The sequence below is a fragment of the Oryctolagus cuniculus genome, chromosome 2 (genome assembly GCF_051225735.1).
Source record: "Oryctolagus cuniculus isolate XC-2025 breed Fujian yellow rabbit chromosome 2, ASM5122573v1, whole genome shotgun sequence".
In the NCBI taxonomy this organism is placed as follows: domain Eukaryota; kingdom Metazoa; phylum Chordata; class Mammalia; order Lagomorpha; family Leporidae; genus Oryctolagus; species Oryctolagus cuniculus.
This window is the reverse complement of record NC_142868.1, coordinates 118822465-118843105: the sequence shown is the minus strand read 5'-3', so window position 1 is coordinate 118843105 and position 20641 is coordinate 118822465. Positions and strand designations below refer to the sequence as shown.

The window sequence follows — 20641 nt, the reverse complement described above, 5'->3', positions numbered from 1 at the left end:
CTCAGGTTGTGGCCCCAGCAGCCCAGGAGGACAGCCCTTGTCATTCACCTCAGGGACTCTCGGGACCTCGGTCGTTCACCGTAAGACACCACAACCGTCCGCCCAGCTGACACAAACTCTGAGCTATACGGCCGACCTCGGAGGCGGGTCCCGGCGGCTCACGGTAGAGCACCGCCTTTAATGCCGGCGTGCGTGCACGTTCTTCCAATCAAAGAGCCCGGAGGGAGGGCTCCGAGAGCCAGAGCCAACCGCAAAGCGTCTGTTTCCCATTGGCCCACCCTTCCCTGCCTTCAACTGGAGAGTTTCAAACCCGCGAGAGCCAATGAGAGCGCGCGGACGCGCGGCGCGTAGGCCGAAGCTCCTGGCGCGGCCTTTGAAGAAAAACTGTCTCGGGAGTCATGGTGGGCCCGGGACGCGGCGCCGCCTCTGCTGCAGCGGGTGAGTATGACCGCGAACCCTGTTTCTTGCCGGCTTTGGAGCACCGTCGGGAAGTGGAGAGGCCGCCGACTGAGTTCTGCCCGCGGAGTTTGCCCATCCGCGTGCCTGTCTGCCTCGGTTTCCCCTGGGCGTGGAGTTCAGGCCCCGACCCCACAGGGACGCGTCTGGAAGCGGGATCTGGGTAGCTGTGCGGAGGCCCAGAGGCCTCGCGAGCACCTTCCCAGTAATGCTTGCTGCCGCCCTGCAAAACGATGTCATTATCACCGGTGGGAAGCGGCGCGCTCCTTCCACCCAGATCTGGCAGCGGGCGCGGCCGGGCGTGGTCCTCTGTGCCCCAGGTTTGACAGCTGCCAAGATCCGGGATCCGACCGGAGCCCAGGCCGTCTGCGGACTGATTAAATCTGCATCGAGGGCTAAGGAGCCTACCTTCCCTGACCTCGTAGACCCGGGACCTCTTCCCCGCCCCCTGAAATACTCAGATGCCACCTGCTCCAGGCTGCGCGCGGTGTTTTGATTGTCGCATCAGTTGTACCTGTTGAGTCTACTAGGTCGTGGGCACTTGGCATGACAGCACTTAAGGGGACATTGCTGTCCCCATGTTATAGGGTTTTGCTAACTTGGTAGAAGTCACAGAACTGGGTGCCCTCCCCAGATGTCAGACCCCACAGCAACTCGCTCTGTGCCCTGGCTCCCATGGACCCAAGATGCGTTTCTCACCGCTGTCTCATGAGGGGCGCATCAAACCAGCGAAACAGGGCAACTCGGGCCAGATGAGCTGATTGTAGCTTTTGCATCCCCTGTAGTCTCTTTTTTTTTTTTTATCATTATTTGGCTTTAGCCTTTTCCCACCACCCACTCCCTTCACCCATTCCCCACGTCTGAACTCCATAATTCTGTTATTGAATCTAATTCTGTGGTACCTAGATATTGCTTTCTAATATAGTTCTTTCTATGCTTTATCTCCACAACTGGATTAAAATCAGAAATACAGGTTGATTAGCCTTTATCCAAAATGCCTGGGACCAGAAATGTTTTTGATTTCTGCTGTTTAGGGATTTGTGAATATTTGCGTGTGCATAATGATATATCTTAGGGATCCAACCTAAGTCTAAGCATGGAATGCATATACACCTTATGCACATAGCAGAAGGGAATTTTACATATTTTTAGTGTACCTGTGTTTGGACCTGTCACTTGAGGTCAGATGTGGAATCTTCCACGTGTGGTCTTATGTCAATATTCACAAAGTTTGGGATTTAAAACATTTTGGATTTATAGATTAGGGATGCTCAACCTGAATTGACTTTCATCCCCTCACAAATGCCTTGCAGAGAAAGTCATGTATGTTTGCTATTAGCCACTAACCTGCCGTATATTTTCCTTAATCCTAAAGGAAACCATATAAGGGTTTATGGGTAAAAATCTTCACCCCTCTCAGAAAAAAAGCAAACTAAGACCAGGCCTGGTTCACTGGCTCAGGTGGGCCAGTAACAAAATCTCTTCATGCTAAGCATAGTGTGTTATACCTGAGAACAGGAGCTGTGAACAAGGGCTCTGGGGTTAGATAAGCCTCTTTTTGAATTCTGGCCTTGCCACGTATTAGCCAGGTAACTTTAGGCAAGTCATTTGCCATCTCAGAATTTCAGACTAGAAAATATCTCATAGTATTGTTGTATGGATTCTGAGAAGTTACTATAGAGGCCAACGTTGCGGCATAATGGGTAAAGCCACCACCTGTGAGACCAGCACCCCATAAGGGTGGCAGTTGGTGTCCCAGCCATTCCACTTCCAGTCCAGCTCCCTGCTAATGGCCTGGGAAAAACAGCAGAAGATGGTCCAAGTGCACAGGCCCCTGCCACCCACATGGGAGACCCAGAAGAAGCTCCTGGCTCTTGGCTTCCACCTGGCCCAGTGCTGGCTGTTGCAGCCATCTGTGGAATGAACCAGTGGATGGAAGACCCCTCTCTCTGTCTTCTCCTCTCTCTTACTCTGACCTTCAAAATAAATAAGTAAATATTTTTTTAAAAAGTAAGTGTAAAGAGCTTAGTATAGGGCCTGGCCTATGAATGATAGTGTTGATGTTGTTGTTCACTTGAAAGCAAACTTTCAGCACTGGGGACTTTATACTATCTCTGTGCAAAGCCAGAATCTGAAAAGTGCTCTCTTATAATGTGAATGAACTGGTTAAAGTCTTAGACAAAATCTCTGTTGTCCTCATGCTTGCCTGTTTTACAGAACGGCAGCGAAAGCTCCAGGAGTACCTAGCAGCCAAGGGAAAATTGAAGAACCAGAACACCAAGTGAGTTTGCCCACCCACAGTTACTCCAGCTTTGTTGCCCTTATTGCTAACAGCAATGTAAAGCCTTTTCCAAGCACTGCCCTTGGGCCTGCAGACTACTCACACTGCATGGGGATCCCATGATAACTGCAAAGGGCGTCTCAGTCCAAGCACCACCCAGACCCTGGACAATGCCGAGTCAGTTGGCAGAGACTGAAGCAGGATTGTTGTGACAGCCTCCAAAGGAAGGAGGAGAGATCAACAGTGTTACCATGCGGGAAGCTTTTCTTCTCTCTGCCTTTTCTCCTGGGGAACTTGATTCCGTGAATGCACTTTTGGTCCTGGATTGGATGACCCTGGTTCTGGGGTTTCTCGCTAGAGCAGGAGAGCCCGTCACCATCAGCCCTCCACAGTGACACACTGACATTCCCCGGCCTGCCGGTGCTTTTTGCTCATCTTCTTAGCATTTGCTCTTGGAATAAACAGAACCATGATCACCTCATTTTTAACCTCTTTCAGCATCTTACTGTCCTCGTGGGGGGGGGGGGGTATTTTTCTTGCTTAACATTTGCTGTATTTTCTCCCCCACTTGAGTAGCTACATTTCTATTTAAAAATTTATTTTTATATAAGTTAGTTTTTCCCCTTTATTTTACCTGGGGTTTTTACTCATCTCCATTTCCTTGATTAAATGAACTTAATTTATTTAGTCAACAATATTCGTTTAGTGTCTAGAATGTACCAATCAATGTTGATGCTGGAAATGTGGTGCATAAGCCTCCCAGAGCTTATGTTCTAGATGAGTGAGAAATATTAAATAAATCATTATCAAAATCCCTGTTGGCCGGCGCCGCGGCTCACTAGGCTAATCCTCCACCTTGTGGCGCCGGCACACCGGGTTCTAGTCCCGGTCGGGGCGCCGGATTCTATCCCGGTTGCCCCTCTTCCAGGCCAGCTCTCTGCTGTGGCCAGGGAGTGCAGTGGAGGATGGCCCAAGTGCTTGGGCCCTGCACCCCATGGGAGACCAGGAGAAGCACCTGGCTCCTGCCATTGTATCAGCACGGTGCGCCGGCTGCAGCGCACCGGCCACGGCGGCCATTGGGGGGTGAACCAACGGCAAAGGAAGACCTTTCTCTCTGTCTCTCTCTCTCACTGTCCACTCTGCCTGTCAAAAGAAATTGAAAAAAAAAAAAAAAAAAAAAAAAGAATCCCTGTTAGTCTAGGCTTTGTTTTTGGTGCATAGAAATTGAATCCTAAATTCTCCTCTGTTCTCTTTTTTTTAATTTTTCTATCTCACTGATTACATTTTATGTATATTTCTATTCTTAAACTATATCATGTTTTCCCTCTGAAAATTCACTATCTTAAGATGTTTTAAAGAAGGAAATTCGTTTTAGAAAGTTGACTGTATTAATCAGCTTTGTGTTATCACAACAAAATAGCTGAGGCAACAAGCTGATGAAGAGAAAAGGTTTATTTAGGCTACAACTTTGGAAGTTCAAAGTCCAAACTGCATGGAGCAAGCTTTGGTTCTGGTGAGGAACCTGTGGCAGGTGGTGAATACATATAGAGGAAGGATCACATAGTGGTCAGGAAGCAGAGAAAGGCGTTGGGCCCAAACTCAGACTTTTATAACCCTCTTGTGAGAATTCAGGAGGTCACACGAGAGCTACGTATCACTAGTATCTGCAGTGTTTGAGAAATAATTTTAAATTAATAAGACTGAAAATATAAAAAAAATACACATTATCATTAATATTGTTAGATTGCTACATTTGTGCATAGGTTACCTCTAAAAGGATCTCACACACACACTGCTTGGGACACCATATCTCATATTGGAATGTCTGCTTCAAGTCCCAATTGTTTCACTTTCAATCCAGTTTTCTGCTAATGGACACCTAGGGAGGCAGCAGATAATGGCTTAAGTACTTAGATCCCTGCCATCCACACGGAGGCCCAGAAGGAGTTCCAGTCTCCTGGCTTCATTCTGTCTTGTCCAGCCCTGGTTGCTGCAGGGTTATCTGGGGAGTGCACCAATGGATGGAAGATACCATGTGCTCACGCTCTCTCTTTCTAACTCTTCTTCTGCCTCACAGATGAAATAAAAATAAATAATCTTTTAAATGATAAAAAAGCATGGGTAAGAACAATTTTGGGTCTCCTAGGAGAATACAGGACTAAGGACAGTATGATAAGGAGACTTTTTATTGATTATAACTTTGTTTTACCATATATAGAAATTCTAATGGTTTAAAATTCTAATCATAATTGTTAATCACTGTGCTTCCTAAACCTTGCTAATACTTCTATACTAAGGATTAACTTTATTTTTTCTTTTATAGGCCTTATCTAAAAGCCAAGAATAGTTGCCCAAATCCACCACCTTCTCAATCTGTAAGTAGAGGTTGGTCTTTTAAGAAATATCTATTTTGGAAATATGATTAGCAATAAAAATAATAAAAGTGTTAGCAACCTAAGAACATATATAATTCAAAGATGTTTCTCATAGGACCAGTTTGGTTTAATAAGAGAATTTTTTTTTTGAAAAGTATAGCACAGGGGCTGGCACTGTGGCATAGTGGATAAAGCTGCCACCTGCAGTGCCAGCATCCCATGTAGGCACCAGTTCAAGTCCCGGCTGCTCCTCTTCCAATCCAGCTCTCTACTATGGCCTGGGAAAGCAGTGGAAGATGGCCCAAGTCCTTGGGCCCCTGCTCCCACATGGGAGACCCAGTAGAAGCTCCAGGCTCTTCAGATCAGCTCAGCTCCAGCCATTGCATACATTTGGGGAGTGAACCAGTGGATGGAAAACCTCTCTCTGTCTCTCCCTCTCTTTGTCTGTAACTCTGCCTTTCAAATAAATAAATACTAAAAAAAAATTATAGCATATTGTAGTTTAGTTTTATTAACTGAAAGAAATTTTAAGTGGACTTTGGTCCTCTTAATAGCTAGCATTTATTGACTGTTTATTATGTGCCTAGCACTTTCTGACTTGCAGTACCTCGTTGAGTCCTCAAGGCTTAGGAAGCAGTCACTGTTCGTAGCCCATTTTACAGATGAGGGAACTGAGTCACAGAAAGGTTAAGTAGTGTCCCAGTGTCACATTGCTGTTAAGTAGCAGAGATGACAGCCTGTAGTTTTAACCACTTTAGTAAGCTGCTATTAAGTATCTCAGTGATCTTGAAAAGAAAACACCTATGTTGGATCTTCCAAGCTATTTAAATATGCTTCTGAATCAATTCAGGTAGAGAGTAGATAGAATGGAAAAGATCCTTAACATACTTAAGGTATAAGTGGGAGAAAGTAGCCTTCTTGAAAAAGGAAAAATTCTTTATTTGTAATAAAACAACCCATAAAAATGCCACCTTTAGTTCTTTAAACTATAGCTTTATCCAATTTCTAAAGTGTAACTGAAATTGTGTTACCCAAAGTGAGAAATTGGTGCCAATTTTAATAAGCTTTAATGGTGCCATCATTATATATATATATATATATGTGTGTATATATATATATATATACATATATATATCTCACACATTGTGAGAGTACTTCAAAAAGTTTGTTGAAAAAGGAAATCAAAAGATACATTTATTTTGGTGCAAAAAATTTTAAATCCATGCATAGTCTTGTCATGGTGTGCATTTTCCATGAACTCTTCTGAACCTGCTATGTATACATATATATGCATACATGGACATAAATATGCCATTTTGTGTATAACATTAGACACTGGAAGATAAAAAAATGTATAAAAGGAAAAATTGGTTCATTATGATGTGAGCACTTGGGAAGCACTTGGTTAGATTTCTGTTTTATGCAGACTGAACCAGTGTAGGGTGCAAGTCTCAAAGGAAAAATCTACAAAGTCCTCATTCAGAGTTGCAGAGAATTCTCCAGAAGCTGACAATACTGACTTCAATAAAGCATCTCTTAATTGAGAATAATACCAGCCTTTTCTGCTTTATACAGTTGTAAAGATGAAAATAAAGACGGGATGGAAATCACAGAATATAGGAACACTGTGCACATAGTAGTCATCATTATAGTTGTATCATGCTTTACAGTTTATAAAGCATTTTTGATATCTAACAGTAACAGCTGACAATTTAAGTGCTTATTTTCTTCTAGCTACTAGGCAAGACACATGCTCAAAACAGCCTTGTGAGATTGGCCCCTTGGTTTAATGTCCAAACCAGGACCACTGTGAGAGATGCTACTAATAATTATGTTGGACCAAAAAGCATAAATCAAAACTGTCACGTGAAAACTGGGATACATGGCACTTTTCCTATGAGATAGATACTTATTATTAGTATTATTAGTATTCCCATACAAATGAGAGGACCAAGACTCAAATTAAGTACTTGACCAAAATTACACTGCCAGTAAAGATCAGATCCAGAACTTGAGCAGGACTTTTCCAGAGTGTTGGGGTTTTTTATTGTTGGTTTTTAAAATTTATTTATTTATTTGAGAGGCAGAGTTAAAGACAAAGAGAGGGAGAGACAGAGAGAGGTCATCCGTACTCTGGTTCACTCCCCAAATGGCCGCAACAACTGGAGCTGGGCCGATCCAAAGCCAGGAGCCAGGAGCTCCTACAAGGGTGCAGGGGCCCAAGCACTTGAGCCATCTTCCACTGCTTTCCCAGGCCATAGCAGGGAGCTGGATTGGAAGCAGGGCATCAGGGATGTAAACCGGTGCCCATATGGGATGCTGGCACTGCAGGTGGAAGAAATTCTTTCATTTTCTAAGTCAGTGAGCTTGAGCAAGTTGTTTATCTGTGAAACAGAGATAATAGGCTACATCTCGTAGATTGTTTGAAAGTATGTGTTTAATAAATGTTGAAATGTGGGGCCGGCGCCATGGCTCACTTGGTTAATCCTCCGCCTGCGGCGCCGGCATCCCATATGGGCACCGGGTTCTAGTCCCAGCTGCCCCTTTTCCATTCCAGCTCTCTGCTGTGGCCTGGGAAGGCAGTGGAGGATGGCCCAAGTGCTTGGGCACCTGCACCCGCATGGGAGACCAGGAAGAAGCACCTGGCTCCTGGCTTCGGATTGGCGCAGCGCTGGCCGTAGTGGCCATTTGGGGAGTGAACCAACAGAAGGAAGACCTTTGTCTCTGTCTCTCTCTCTCACTGTCTATACCTCTACCTGTCAAATAAAAAATAAATAAATAAATGTTGAAATGTGAGCCGGCGCCGTGGCTCAATAGGCTAATCCTCCACCTTGCGGCGCCGGCACACCGGGTTCTAGTCCCGGTTGGGGCGCCGGATTCTGTCCCGGTTGCCCCTCTTCCAGGCCAGCTCTCTGCTATGGCCAGGGAGTGCAGTGGAGGATGGCCCAGGTGCTTGGGCCCTGCACCCCATGGGAGACCAGGAAAAGCACCTGGATCCTGGCTCCTGCCAGGATCAGCGCGGTGCGCCGGCTGCAGCGGCGGCCATTGGAGGGTGAACCAGCGGCAAAAGGAAGACCTTTCTCTCTCTGTCTCTCTCACTGTCCACTCTGCCTGTCAAAAAAAAAAAAAAAAAAAAAAAAAAAAAATGTTGAAATGTACTTAGAAATGCTTGCAGATTGGGATATGTATTCTTGAGGTACATAATGGGTACATAGACATATATTTTAATCAATTTCAGATCATCAGCTTTCTCTTTTTTTAAGATTTATTTATTTATTTGAAAGGCAGAGTTAGAGAAAGATATCTTCCATCTGCTGGCTCACTCGTCAAATGGCCGCAACCACTGGCACTGGGCCAGGCCAAAGCCAGGATCCTCTGGGTCTCCCACGTGGTGGCTGGGGCCCAAGTACTTGGACCGTCTTCCGCTGGCTTCCCATGCATGTTAGCAGGGAGCTGGATTGGAAATGGAGTAGCTGGGACTTAAACCAGTGCTCATATGGGATGCTGGTGTTGTAGGCGGCAGCTTAACCCACTGAGCCACAATGCCAGCCCCCTCATCAGTTTTTACATATGCTTTTACCTAACATTTTTTGAAGACTTGTTTCACATGCAGATTCTCCTTTCCCATCTCCCTTGGCACTATTGTCTTTCTTCAACTCTTCAGTTCTTTCTTTCTCTGCCTTTTTTAGGCAAACCACTCACCCATCTCCTTCCTAATCTTAATATGATACTCTGCCCTGGGATAGAAATACCTTTACGGTACAAAATCAGGCACAATTTGAAATAATGGTTTCCATCTGGTAGAACATCATAAATTTTTGCTGAGAGATTGTTAGCATATACTTCTACATAAGTTCAGAAAATGGAATATTAACTGCTATAACAAATCTAGTCTTCTCTGCAAAACTTGTGAACAAGTTTTCTCCATGTTTTTATTTAAGGAACCAAGCTGATAAAGAACCCTGTCTCATTCTAGCAATAAATAATACTGAATACACAGAGTATGAAAGCAAAACTATTTTGTAAACCACTGATAATATATATTCTACAGCCCTTCCCAGCCCTGCTGGAGCTTTTATTTCCTTATACCATAAATTCTTGTGTTTATGTTTTTTTCTACTGGAGGTCTTCAGGGGCAGGTGTCATCTCTTCTTTTCCTCATGTCTCTGGGAGTCTAGCACAGTGCCTGTTATACAGACAGCATTCAATAAACATCTCCTGACTTAAACCCTAGTTAAATATGCTATGTGAATGTTCTGCCTTTCCCTGCTTCATTTATGCAGAATGAAGAGACCAAATTCAATTTGAATCAATTAATCCTTCTTGTACATTCTGTCTTTGCTTTGTTTTGTTTTGTTTAGGAACTTGATCCCTAAGTTCTTAGGTGGAATGAAAGAGACCAGTTGTTAGAGACCGTGGTTTAGAGCAGAAGTTCTAACTCCAACCCTGCCTAACCGTGGGCATCTCAAAGGGGCTTAATGATCTTTAAAATCTCTTCAGATGCTAACGGTCTGCATTTGCATGTGGTTGCTAGCCTGGTGACTCTCCTAAGCCCAGGTTTTTCTCTCACTGGAGTACTTGAAACTGCTTGACCTCCCACCTGTAATAAGTTAGCCAGGTTAGGCTGATTGAAAGTGAAGATGTAAAAAATGTACCAGAGAGAAAATACTCGCAATTCATGTTCTTGATAAGGATCTGGTATCCAGGATACATATAAAAACTCTTTATATATAAAAACATATAAAAACAACCAACAGTTGAAAGACAAATGATGCAATTTAAAGATGGACAAAGGATCTGAATAGATGTTTCTCCAAAGATGTATCAATGGCTAATCAAGGCATGAAAAGTGCTCAACGTGATTAACCATCTGTGAAATACAAATCAAAACCACAATGAAAGGGGTCAGCATTTGGCCTAGTGGTTGGGACAGTGTTTGGGATGCCCACATCCCATGTCAGAGTTCCTGGGTTTGAGTCCCTGCTCCACTCCTCGTTCCAGCTTCCTGCTAACACACACCCTGGGAGACAGCAGGCGATAGCTCAAGTAGTTGAGTTCCTGCCATACCTGCCAGGGACCTGGTTTTAGCTCCTAGCTTCCAGCCTCAACCTTGCCAAGCCCAACTGGAGACATACTTTAAGTTTTTGCCAAATTCTTTCCAAATGATTTTTTTCACTGTGGGTCCTCCAGAATCCACAATGACTTGCCCAGTTATCTACCATGTCAATTCTGAGCTTTCAAAGTTTGCTATAACCTAGTCCCACCTCCCTGGATTTTTAGCTGTATAAAACACTAGCAGGAATTTGTTGGGAGGTACCCTAATATAAGGGGTCACTAGGAGGACATTTGGTTGGGACATATGGGCACTCAGCAAATACTATTAAATTGAGGTAGATTCATGTTTTTAAAGGTTTGTTTATTTGAAAATCAGAGTTACACAGAAAAAGGAGAGACAGAGAGAGAAAGAGAGAGAGGTCTTCCATCCTCTGGTTCACTCCCCAGTTGGCTACAACAGCAGAAGCTGCGCTGATCCAAAGCCAGGAGCTTCTTCTGGGTCTCCCACATGGGTGCAGGGGCCCAAGGACTTGGGCCATCCTCCACTGCTTTCCTAGGCCATAGCAGAGAGCTGGATTGGAAGTGGAACAGCCAGGACTCAAACTGGCGTCCATATGGAATGCTGGCACTGCAGGCAGCGGCTTTACCCGCTATGCTACAGCGCCAGTCCCCAAATTCATTTTTTAAATAGAAATCTTTAAATATTATATATACATAATATATAATAATATATAATATATCATATTATATAATATGATATGATATGTTATATATTATATAATATACAATATATTATATAATAATATATATTTATATATTACTTTATATATTGACAGATCTGCTCAATCTGTCAAAGATTCTGATATATTTCTATAGGAACTCAAGTTATGAAAACCACCTAATAGTACTTCTTTACTTCTTCAGGATTCATCTTCCTTAAGTGAAATTCTACATAAAATAATTTTTTCTAGCATGTATTTTTGTTTGGTTTTTTTAAAAGATTTATTTATTTGAAAGACAGAGTTACACAGACAGAGAGCTTCCATCCACGGATTCACTTTGCAAATGGCCACAACGGCCAGGGCTGGGCCAATCCGAAGCCAGGAACCAGGAGCTTCTTCCAGGTCTCCCACGTGGGTGCAGGGACCCAAGCACTTGGGCCATCTTCTACTGCTTTCCCAGGCACATTTGTAGGGAGCTAGATCAGAAATGGAGCAGCCAGGACTCGAACCAGCACCCATACGGATTGCTGGTGCCTCAGGCTGCAGCTTGAGCTACTACACGATAGTGCCGACCCATCTAGTATGTGTTTTGAAAGTTATTTTAGCCTTGTTTTAAAAACAACTATTATGCTTTTTTTTTTTTTTTCAATTTATTTCTTTGTCTTTTTAGACTCTTAGACCCACAAAGAATGTTACCAGCCATGTTGCTTTGCCTATCAAAACTTCAAGGCCCATCAGCACTAAACTACAACCCAGACCAGACAATATCACAAGGTCCCAGAAGCCAAAATTGGAGCCACCCAAACTTCTGGGCAAAAGACTGACTTCAGGATGTGTTTCTTCTAACGCAAGCTGTCAGCCTCCTGGTAAGAGTCACCAGCAGCATGAAGCCAGACCATCCACAGCAGAACTGTCAGGACAACCAGAGGGGTCACTTAATATACAGCAGCTGGAACCCACAGAGCAGCAGGTGACCGATCAAGGACATGCTAAATGTACAGACTCTGTGGACAACACCCATGTTGAAAAGGAATCTTCAGATAGGGTTCTGAAAGAGAGAAACAAAGAGAACTTGCCCCAAACTTTATCAGAACCTCAGAGGAAACCAGATCCTGAATTAAGTATTGTAAGTAAGGCAAAAACTAACTGTTATAATCAAACCAAGAACAGTTTTGCTCCTAAAAAGGCTGTGGGGAAAAGTTCGGTGAATAGCACAGTTCTGAAGGACAGAGTTAATAAACAAACTGTAGGAGAAACACGAATCAGGACTGTACCAGTGAAATCACAGCAGCTCTCTAGAGGAGATGCTGTAAGGCCAGGAGGAAAACCCTCGAGGACAGTTCCCACTCATGGTATTCAGACCCTTAGTAGGATCCAAGCATCGAAGAAGCCAGAGGTCAAGGATACAAAGGCTGACAGGGGTAACCATGGAAGACCAAGTGAAGCTAAGTTACAGTCAAACCCCTTTACTGAACAGAAAGCAAAACATACCAAACCCGAGACATACCCCAATGTTGTTCAGGGAGTATGTAACAGACAGACGAGCATCAGGCAAGAGCAGAAATCCACGCAGCCTTGTTTTAGACCCCAGACATCATGCATACTGCAAAAAACGAAAGCAATAAACCAGAAGCCTACTCTGACCATTCGCAGCTTTCATTCAGTCATTCCAAGCACCCCCAACTTAAGAGCAAATAGAACCAATGACAATAAGTATGGCAACAGTTTTCAACAAAAAGCACAGACTTTGGACTCCAAGTTAAAAAGGGCTCCTCTTCAGAACCGTTTTCTGAGCAAGACAGCTCCCAAACCTCAAGCTGGAGTCACAGCCACGAATAGCAGCAGAGTCTTAACTGGAGCTCAAACTAATCCAAATATTAAAAAGAAGGCAACAGCAGAAGATCGAAGGTACTTTGTTAATTTTTTTAACTTCTATTTAATGAATATAAATTTCCAAAGTACAGTTTATGGATTACAATGGCTTTTTCCCCCTCCATAACTTCCCTCCCACCCGCAACCCTCTCCTCTTCCACTCCCTCTCCTCTTCCATTCACATCAAGATTCATTTTCAATTATCTTTATATACAGAAGATCAATTTAGCATATATTAAGTAAAGATTTCAACAGTTTGCACCCACAGAGAAACACAAAGTATAAAATACTGTTTGAGTACTAGTTATAACATTAAATCACAATGTACAACACGTTAAGGACAGAGATCCTACATGAGGAGTAAGTGCACAGTGACTCCTGTTGTTGACTTAACAAATTGACACTCTTGTTTATGGTGTCAGTAATCACCCTAGGCTCTTGTCATGAGTTGCCAAGGCTATGGAAGCCTTTTGAATTCGCCAGCTCCGATCTTATTTAGACAAGGTCATAGTCAAAGTGGAAGTTCTCTCCTCCTTTTAGAGGAAGGTACCTCCTTCTTTGATGACCCGTTCTTTCCACTGGGACCTCACTCATAGAGATCTTTCATATAGGTTTGGGTTTTTTTGGTTTTGTTTTGTTTTGTTTTGTTTTGTTTTGTTTTGTTTTGTTTTGTTTTGTTTTTGCCAGAGTGTCTTGGCTTTCCATGCCTAAAATACTCTCATGGGCTCTTCAGCCATAGCCGAATGCCTTAAGGGCTGATTCTGAGGCCAGAGTGCTGTTTAGGACATCTGCCATTCTATGAGTCTGCTGTGTATCCCGCTTCCCATGTTGGATTGTTCTCTCCCTTTTTTATTCTATCAGTTAGTTTAGCAGACACTAGTCTTGTTTATATGATCCCTTTGACTCTTAGTCCTATTATTATGATCAATTGTGAACAGAAATTGATCACTTGGACTAGTGAGATGGCATTGGTACACACCACCTTGATGGGATTGAATTGGAATCCCCTGGCACATTTCTAACTCTACCATTTGGGGCAAGTCCAATTGAGCATGTCCCAAACTGTACATCTCCTCCCTCTCTTATTCCCACTCATATTTAACAGGGATCACTTTTCAGTTAAATTTCAACATTTAAGAATAATTGTGTATTAATTACAGAGTTCAACCAATAGTATTAAGTAGAACAAAAAAATACTAAAAAAGATAAAGTATTAAGTTGTTCATCAACAGTCAGGACAAGGGCTGATCAAGTCACTGTTTCTCATAGTGTCCATTTCACTTCAATAGGTTTCCTTTTTGGTGCTCAGTTAGTTGTCACCGATCAGGGAGAACATATGATATTTGTCCCTTTGGGACTGGCTTATTTCACTCAGCATGATGTGTTCCAGATTCCTCCATTTTGTTGCAAATGACCAGATTTCATTGTTTTTTACTGCTGTATAGTATTCTATAGAGTACATGTCCTATAATTTCTTTATCCAATCTACTGTTGATGGGGATTTAGGTTGATTCCAGGTCTTAGCTCTTGTGAATTGAGCTGCAATAAACATTAAGGTGCAAACAGCTTTTTTATTTCCCAATTTAATTTTCTTTGGGTAAATTCCAAGGAGTGGGATGGCTGGGTCGAATGGTAGGGTTATATTCAGGTTTCTGAGGAATCTCCAGACTGACTTCCATAGTGGCTTACCCAGTTTGCATTCCCACCAACAGTGGGTTAGTGTCGAAGGTACTTTGCTTTAATTCTAAATCTTTTTGACTTAAGATGATTTGGCAAATTGGCCATTAAGAATACTTGGGGGCCGGTGCCGTGGCTCACTTGGTTAATCCTCCGCCTGCGGTGCCGGCATCTTATATGGGCGCTGGGTTCTAGTCCCGGTTGCTCCTCTTCCAGTCTAGTTCTCTGCTGTGGCCTGGGAGGGCAATGGAGGATGGCCTGGGTACTTGGGTTCCTGCACCCGCATGGGAGACCAGGAGGAGGCACCTGGCTCCTGATCAGTGTAGCTCCGGCCGTAGCGGCCATTTTGGAAGGTAAACCAATAGAAGGAAAACCTTTCTCTCTGACTCTCTCACTGTCTATAACTCTACCTGTCAAAAAAAAAAAAAAAAAAAAAAAAGAATACTTGGTCAGGAAATAGGCCACAAATAATGGCTCCTAAGTAATTTTTACTTATGACCTGAAAAAAATAAGTCATTTTACTTATGGCCTAAAAAAAAAAGATTTGAAGCAAACTTAACAAATATTAAGACCTGATAGAGCCAGGTGTCTATGTGTGTGTTACAAATCTTTCTCTGTAATTTCCTGTATCCTTGAAGTTATTTTTTTTTTAAAGAAATTGAAACAGAATGGATAAGTAGGAAATAGGAGTTGCAGATGTAGTCTGCTCATTGAAGAAGTACCTGCAAGGACTCAGCAGCAAAAAGTTATAGTCATACCCTGTTACTGAACAGAAAGCAAAGCATAAACCCAGGACATACCTCAGTTTTGTTCAGGAAGAACATAACAGACATCCAAACATCAAGTAAGGTCAGAATTGGGCAGCTTAGAAGGAGCCAGAGTAGTGAGTCCACAGTGCAAGGAAGTAGGAAGATGGAGTCTCTTGTCAAGCAGACCAGTGATTTTTAGCCCAGAAAAGTTTTTTTGGTTTTTAGTTTTTTTACATAAGGATATATTTATTTATTTGAAAGAGTTAGAAAGAGAGAGATCTTCCATCTACTGGTTCACTCCCAGATTGCCACAACAGCCAAGGTTGGGCCAGGCTGAAGCCAGGAGCCAGAGCCTCCTCCAGGTCTCCCACATGGATGGCAGGGGTCCAAACACTTGGGCCATCCTCCACAGCTTTTCCCAGGCCATTAGCAGGGAGCTGGATCAGGAGTGGAGCATCCATTATGGGATGCTGGCGTCACAGATGGCAGCTTCACCTGCCATGCCACAACGCTGGCATGGGTGTGGGTGGGCCAAGTTTTGGAAAGTAAGCTACAGCAGAGAGGAACAGTAACTCATATGTAGAGTTCAGAGAGATTAGGAAGTCAGCTTGCTGGAGGTTAGTTATGTATACCTGGTTGGAATAGAAAATAAGAAGAACCCTGGTAAGGCTGAAAGGAGTATGTGGGACCTAAGGGATATAGTAGGGCGAAGCCCTAACCACCAGCGATGAGCATTTTGCTCTCCTGAAGAGACAGAAAATAATCCAAAGTGACATGATCAAGAACATAGGCTATGGTGGTTTCTTTATGTAGAAAGATCAGGAAAGGTACTTTGAATGGTGACACCTGAGCTAAGACCTAAGGTAGGTGACAAGAAGGAAGACAAGCCTTCTGAGTACAAAGAAAAGTGCGTGCAAGACCCTAAGCTGGTGAGGGAGGAAGCCAGGCCCTGCTCAGGGCTCACGGTCTGGATGAGACCACAGAGGACTGGTCATAAGTCAGTGTGTCACATGTTGAACATGTTTGTTTACAAAAGGGATAGTCTGTGGGAAGGGATACGTTCATTCACTCATTCCCTGAGTGTTCCCTCAGAACTTGCAATGTGTTGTGCATTAGGAAGTACAGTGGTGAGCACAGTCTCTACCCCTGTGGGGCTTACTGTTTGGGGTGTATGTAAAAAGAATTAATATAAAGTCATGGCATTGAGGCCTTAGGAGTAAGTTGGCTTTAGAAAAGGAAAATCTGTTTTTGACCAGAAGAAATGCTAAGGAGATAGAAAGGCAGAAATGTGGAGGAAATACATGTCAGATATCTCAACTTTTATCATTAAGTAGGTGGTTAGAGCGAAGGTGAGGCACCGGACAGCCAAGGTTTCAGCCTTCACGCAGCTTGCATTCTAGTGGAAAAGACAAAATCAACACATTGATTAAATCAGATGGGGTGATTACTCTTCAGGGAGATAGGATTTGAGCAGAGGACTTAGACTGCAAGAGCTTGAGGCAAGAACAAACTTGGCAAGAAACAGAAATGGCCAGCGCCGCGGCTCAATAGCCTAATCCTCCGCCTAGCGGCGCTGGCACACCGGGTTCTAGTCCCAGTTGGGGGCGCCGGATTCTGTCCCGGTTGCCCCTCTTCCAGGCCAGCTCTCTGCTGTGGCCCAGGAGTGCAGTGGAGGATGGCCCAAGTGCTTGGGCCCTGCACCCCATGGGAGACCAGGAGAAGCACCTGGCTCCTGCCTTCGGATCAGCACAGTGCACCCGCCACAGTGTGCCGGCCGCAGCTGCTATTGGAGGGTGAACCAACAGCAAAAAGGAAGACCTTTCTCTCTCTCTCTCTCTCACTGTCCACTCTGCCTGTCAAAAAAAAAAAAAAAGAAAGAAAGAAAAAGAAAAAGAAACGATGCCTGAGCTCCTGGCACGTAGAGAGTGGCATGACAGGAGGTGGACAAGGTCAGCAGGAGCCAAATTATACGGCAACTTTCAGTCATGGGAAACATTTTGAATTTTATCCAAGAGCCTTGGGAAGTCCTTGACAATGACACAATCTGGTTTAAATAATAGAGACACTCTACTGCACAGAGTGAATTTGATTAAAGTGGAAACAGAGAATCAGGAGTGAGTACAAAATGTGACTAGTGGCGGAGGAAGTTTGGGGTTTGGCACCATCAGAGACCAGGTACTTCAGAAAAGAACCCTGAAATTATTGACCTAGTTTGTGAAAGAAAGGGGATCTTGTAGGCTCGAGAGGACTATGAAATTAAGGAAAGTGGGTCACTTTGAGCACCAAGACCCTACTGAGGGCAAAATGCAGGTTTGCTGAGTCTGGATGGGGTGACAGAAGGCTTTGATGGGAGAAATGGAATGCTGACTTAGTGACTTTGGAGACGGAGGATTTTTCTTAGGAAAGCAAGTGTTAGAGGTAGTATTTAGTGAAATAAAAGCTTTTAGAGAAAAATAATGAAGAATAATCACCTAGTCAAGATATTTGAAGACTGAAGTTCTGGCCACCTACAATCCTGGTTATCGCTGCCATTATACACTTGTAAATTGTGTTTTATTCCATCCTCCTGACTTTGAAGGTATTAGTCATACTCAGTCTGTGCACATCATATATTTTAGAAACTTGACCATGTTAACCAAAAAAAAAAAATTAAACCACACCTCCTCCCCTGTATTGCATAACAGGAAACAACTAGAAGAATGGCAGAAATCTAAGGGGAAGATCTATAAGCGACCTCCTATGGAACTTAAAACAAAAAGAAAAATAATAGAGGAAATGAATATTTCTTTCTGGAAGAGCATTGAAAAAGAAGAGGAAGAAAAGAAAGCTCAATTTGAGCTGTCCAGTAAAATCAACAAAACTCTGACAGAATGTCTGCAGCTCATTGAGGAGGTAAGTGAGAGAAGCCAGTTCCCAGAGCTTTGACCCAGTCTTGAGGTTTTTAAACATTTTTCTTAAATATAGTATAGGGGGCAAAGCCTACATCTAAACACAATTTACCCACTTTCTAATATAGACCTGAAATACTAATAGCAATAATAATTATGACATGCAATGGAATGTGGCTCTTGTTTGCAGGTATTTTTAGAAACCCTTGACTTATGTCATTATCACAACTGTTACTTTGCCCACTTTACAAATGAAACAGCCCCAGAAAAGTTGATAAACTACCCAATCAGGCTGGCTCCAGAGGGATCCAAAAGGAATTTCACCCTCTTCAGCAAGGGCTGCAAGCCCCAGGTGGTTTGACCTGTACCTCTGACTGACTGGCTATCCATCAGGGTTCCCGTGACCTCCTCTCTGACTCAACTAATTTGCTAAAGCAGTTCAGGGAGCTCAAGGAAACACTGACTTAGATTCACCAGTTTATCAGAAAGGGTGTTATGAAGGATAGAGATAGAGAGGCACAGGGCAAGGCATGTGGGAAGGGACTCAATTTCATGCTCTCTCCAGAAAACTTGCCACACTCCACTACCTGGAAGCTCTTGGACATTCCAAGAATCTTAAGGGTTGTATACCAGGAAAACTGAGGACCAAGTTTATATATTTCACAATATCACACCGGGAGAGAAAACCCTGAGGAGCTGCGACTCTTAGGAAGGCATCCTGGCCGGCGCCGCGGCTCACTAGGCTAATCCTCCACCTTGCGGCGCCGGCACACTGGGTTCTAGTCCCAGTCGGGGCGCTGGATTCTGTCCCAGTTGCCCCTCTTCCAGGCCAGCTCTCTGCTTGGCCCGGGAGTGCAGTGGAGGATGGCCCAAGTCCTTTGGTCCTGTACCCCATGGGAGACCAGGAGAAACTCCTGGCTTCGGATCAGCGTGATGCGCCGGCCGTAACGCACCGGCCGCGGTGGCCATTGGAGGGTGAACCAATGGCAAAAAGAAAGAACTTTCTCTTTGTCTCTCTCTCTCACTGTCCACTCTGCCTGTCAAAAAAAAAAAAAAAAAAAAGGAGGGCATCCTACCCTGCAGATGTTGGTACCATGGGAGCTGGAAGAGGGCCCCTGTGGAGCTGGGACTCTGGCTTTGGGAAAGGGCTGCCTCTAAGGAGCACAGTGAGGGAGGATCTGTGAAGGGGAGAAGAAAGGTGGAGGCAGTCCCGACTGCTGCTGCTGGTGAGAGATGGCCATTGCTGGGGTGAGAGCAAATAGGAAGACCTCCATCCCACATTCCCCCTCCAGTGCCCCATACTGACAGCCCAGCAGGCAGCTGTGAAGCAGAAAGTGGTACAGAATCCCAGCCCCAGCTCACGAAGCACAGGGAAGGAAGTGGGTTTGGAGCAGAGACGATAGCTTAATAATCTGCATGTGCAAATAGTTTTAAGATTTCCATCTTGAACTCTTCTTTAACCCAAAAGTTATCTTAGAAGAGTATCTTTTAATTTCCATATTTCTAGAATTTTTTTCTTACTACCTTTATGTTAATTTCTAATTACATTGCATTGTGGTTGGTGAGTTCATCCCATATGTATTCTGCTTGATGGAATTTTTTAAATTTTCTTTGTGATTTTAATGTCTGATTATTCTTCATAAATGTTCCAAAAATGTTTGAAAGGAATGTGTTCTTTTTGTTTACTTGATCTGTTACTTTCTGTACGAAATAATGCCAGCATTTCTCTGGCATTGTAGTTAGTCATTGACAATTTCTCTTTGTATTTCTGTCAACTTTTACTTTTAAAAACATTTATATACGTGTATATGTATGTATGCATATATTTGAAAGACAGAGTAACGGGGCCAGCGCTGTGGCATAGTAGGCTGTGGCGCCAGCATCCCATATGGGCACCATTTCATGTCCTGGCTGCTCCTCTTCTGATCCAGCTCTCTGCTTATAGCCTGGGAAAACAGGAGAAGATGGCCCAAATGCTTGGGCTCCTGCACCCACATTGGAGACCTGGAAGAAACTCCTGGCTCCTGGCTCCTGGCTTCAGGTTGGCCTAGCTCTAGCCATTGTGGCCATTTACAGAATGAACCAGCAGATAGAAAACTTCTCTGTCTGACTCTCCATCATCTCTCTGTAACTCTAACTCTCAAAAAGTTAAATAAAATCTTTAAAAAAATAAATAAATAAATAAAAGGAAGGAAGGAAGGGTAATAGAAAGGGAAAGACAGAGAGATCTTCCATCTACTGGTTGACTTCCCAAATGGCCACAACAGCTGGGACTGGGCCAAAGCCAGAAGCCAGGAACTCCTTGTTCTCCCAAGTAAGTGGCCACTTGGACCATCTTCCACTGCCTTCTCAGACACATTAACAGGAAGCTGGATCCAAAGCAGAAAACCCACTGCTGTACACCTGCTCTGTCAACTCTTTCTTCCATTTTCAAGCCTCGATTTTTGGGTACTTAAAGATTCATGACTTACTTTGATTTTTCTTTGTCTGCTGTTAGTGCTTCCATCCTGCTTTTTTGTTGTTAGGATTTGTCCAATAGATGTTTTTCCATCCTTCCCCCCCCCCC

At 43.7% G+C, this 20641-nt stretch overlaps 1 protein-coding gene across 1 annotated transcript in view; it reads left to right on the top strand.

Annotated features, from left to right (window-relative positions):
* Positions 1-282: 282 nt before the first annotated feature.
* The window catches only part of CKAP2L (cytoskeleton associated protein 2L), a 31460-nt gene continuing 11101 nt past the window's right edge, over positions 283-20641 (top strand). Inside the window, exons 1-5 of the mRNA XM_089327492.1 lie at positions 283-438; positions 2674-2737; positions 5061-5112; positions 11560-12797; positions 17872-18079. Coding sequence (XP_089183618.1) covers positions 399-438; positions 2674-2737; positions 5061-5112; positions 11560-12797; positions 17872-18079 — 1602 coding nt within the window. The 5' untranslated portion in view covers positions 283-398. The remainder of the gene's footprint in view (positions 439-2673; positions 2738-5060; positions 5113-11559; positions 12798-17871; positions 18080-20641) is intronic.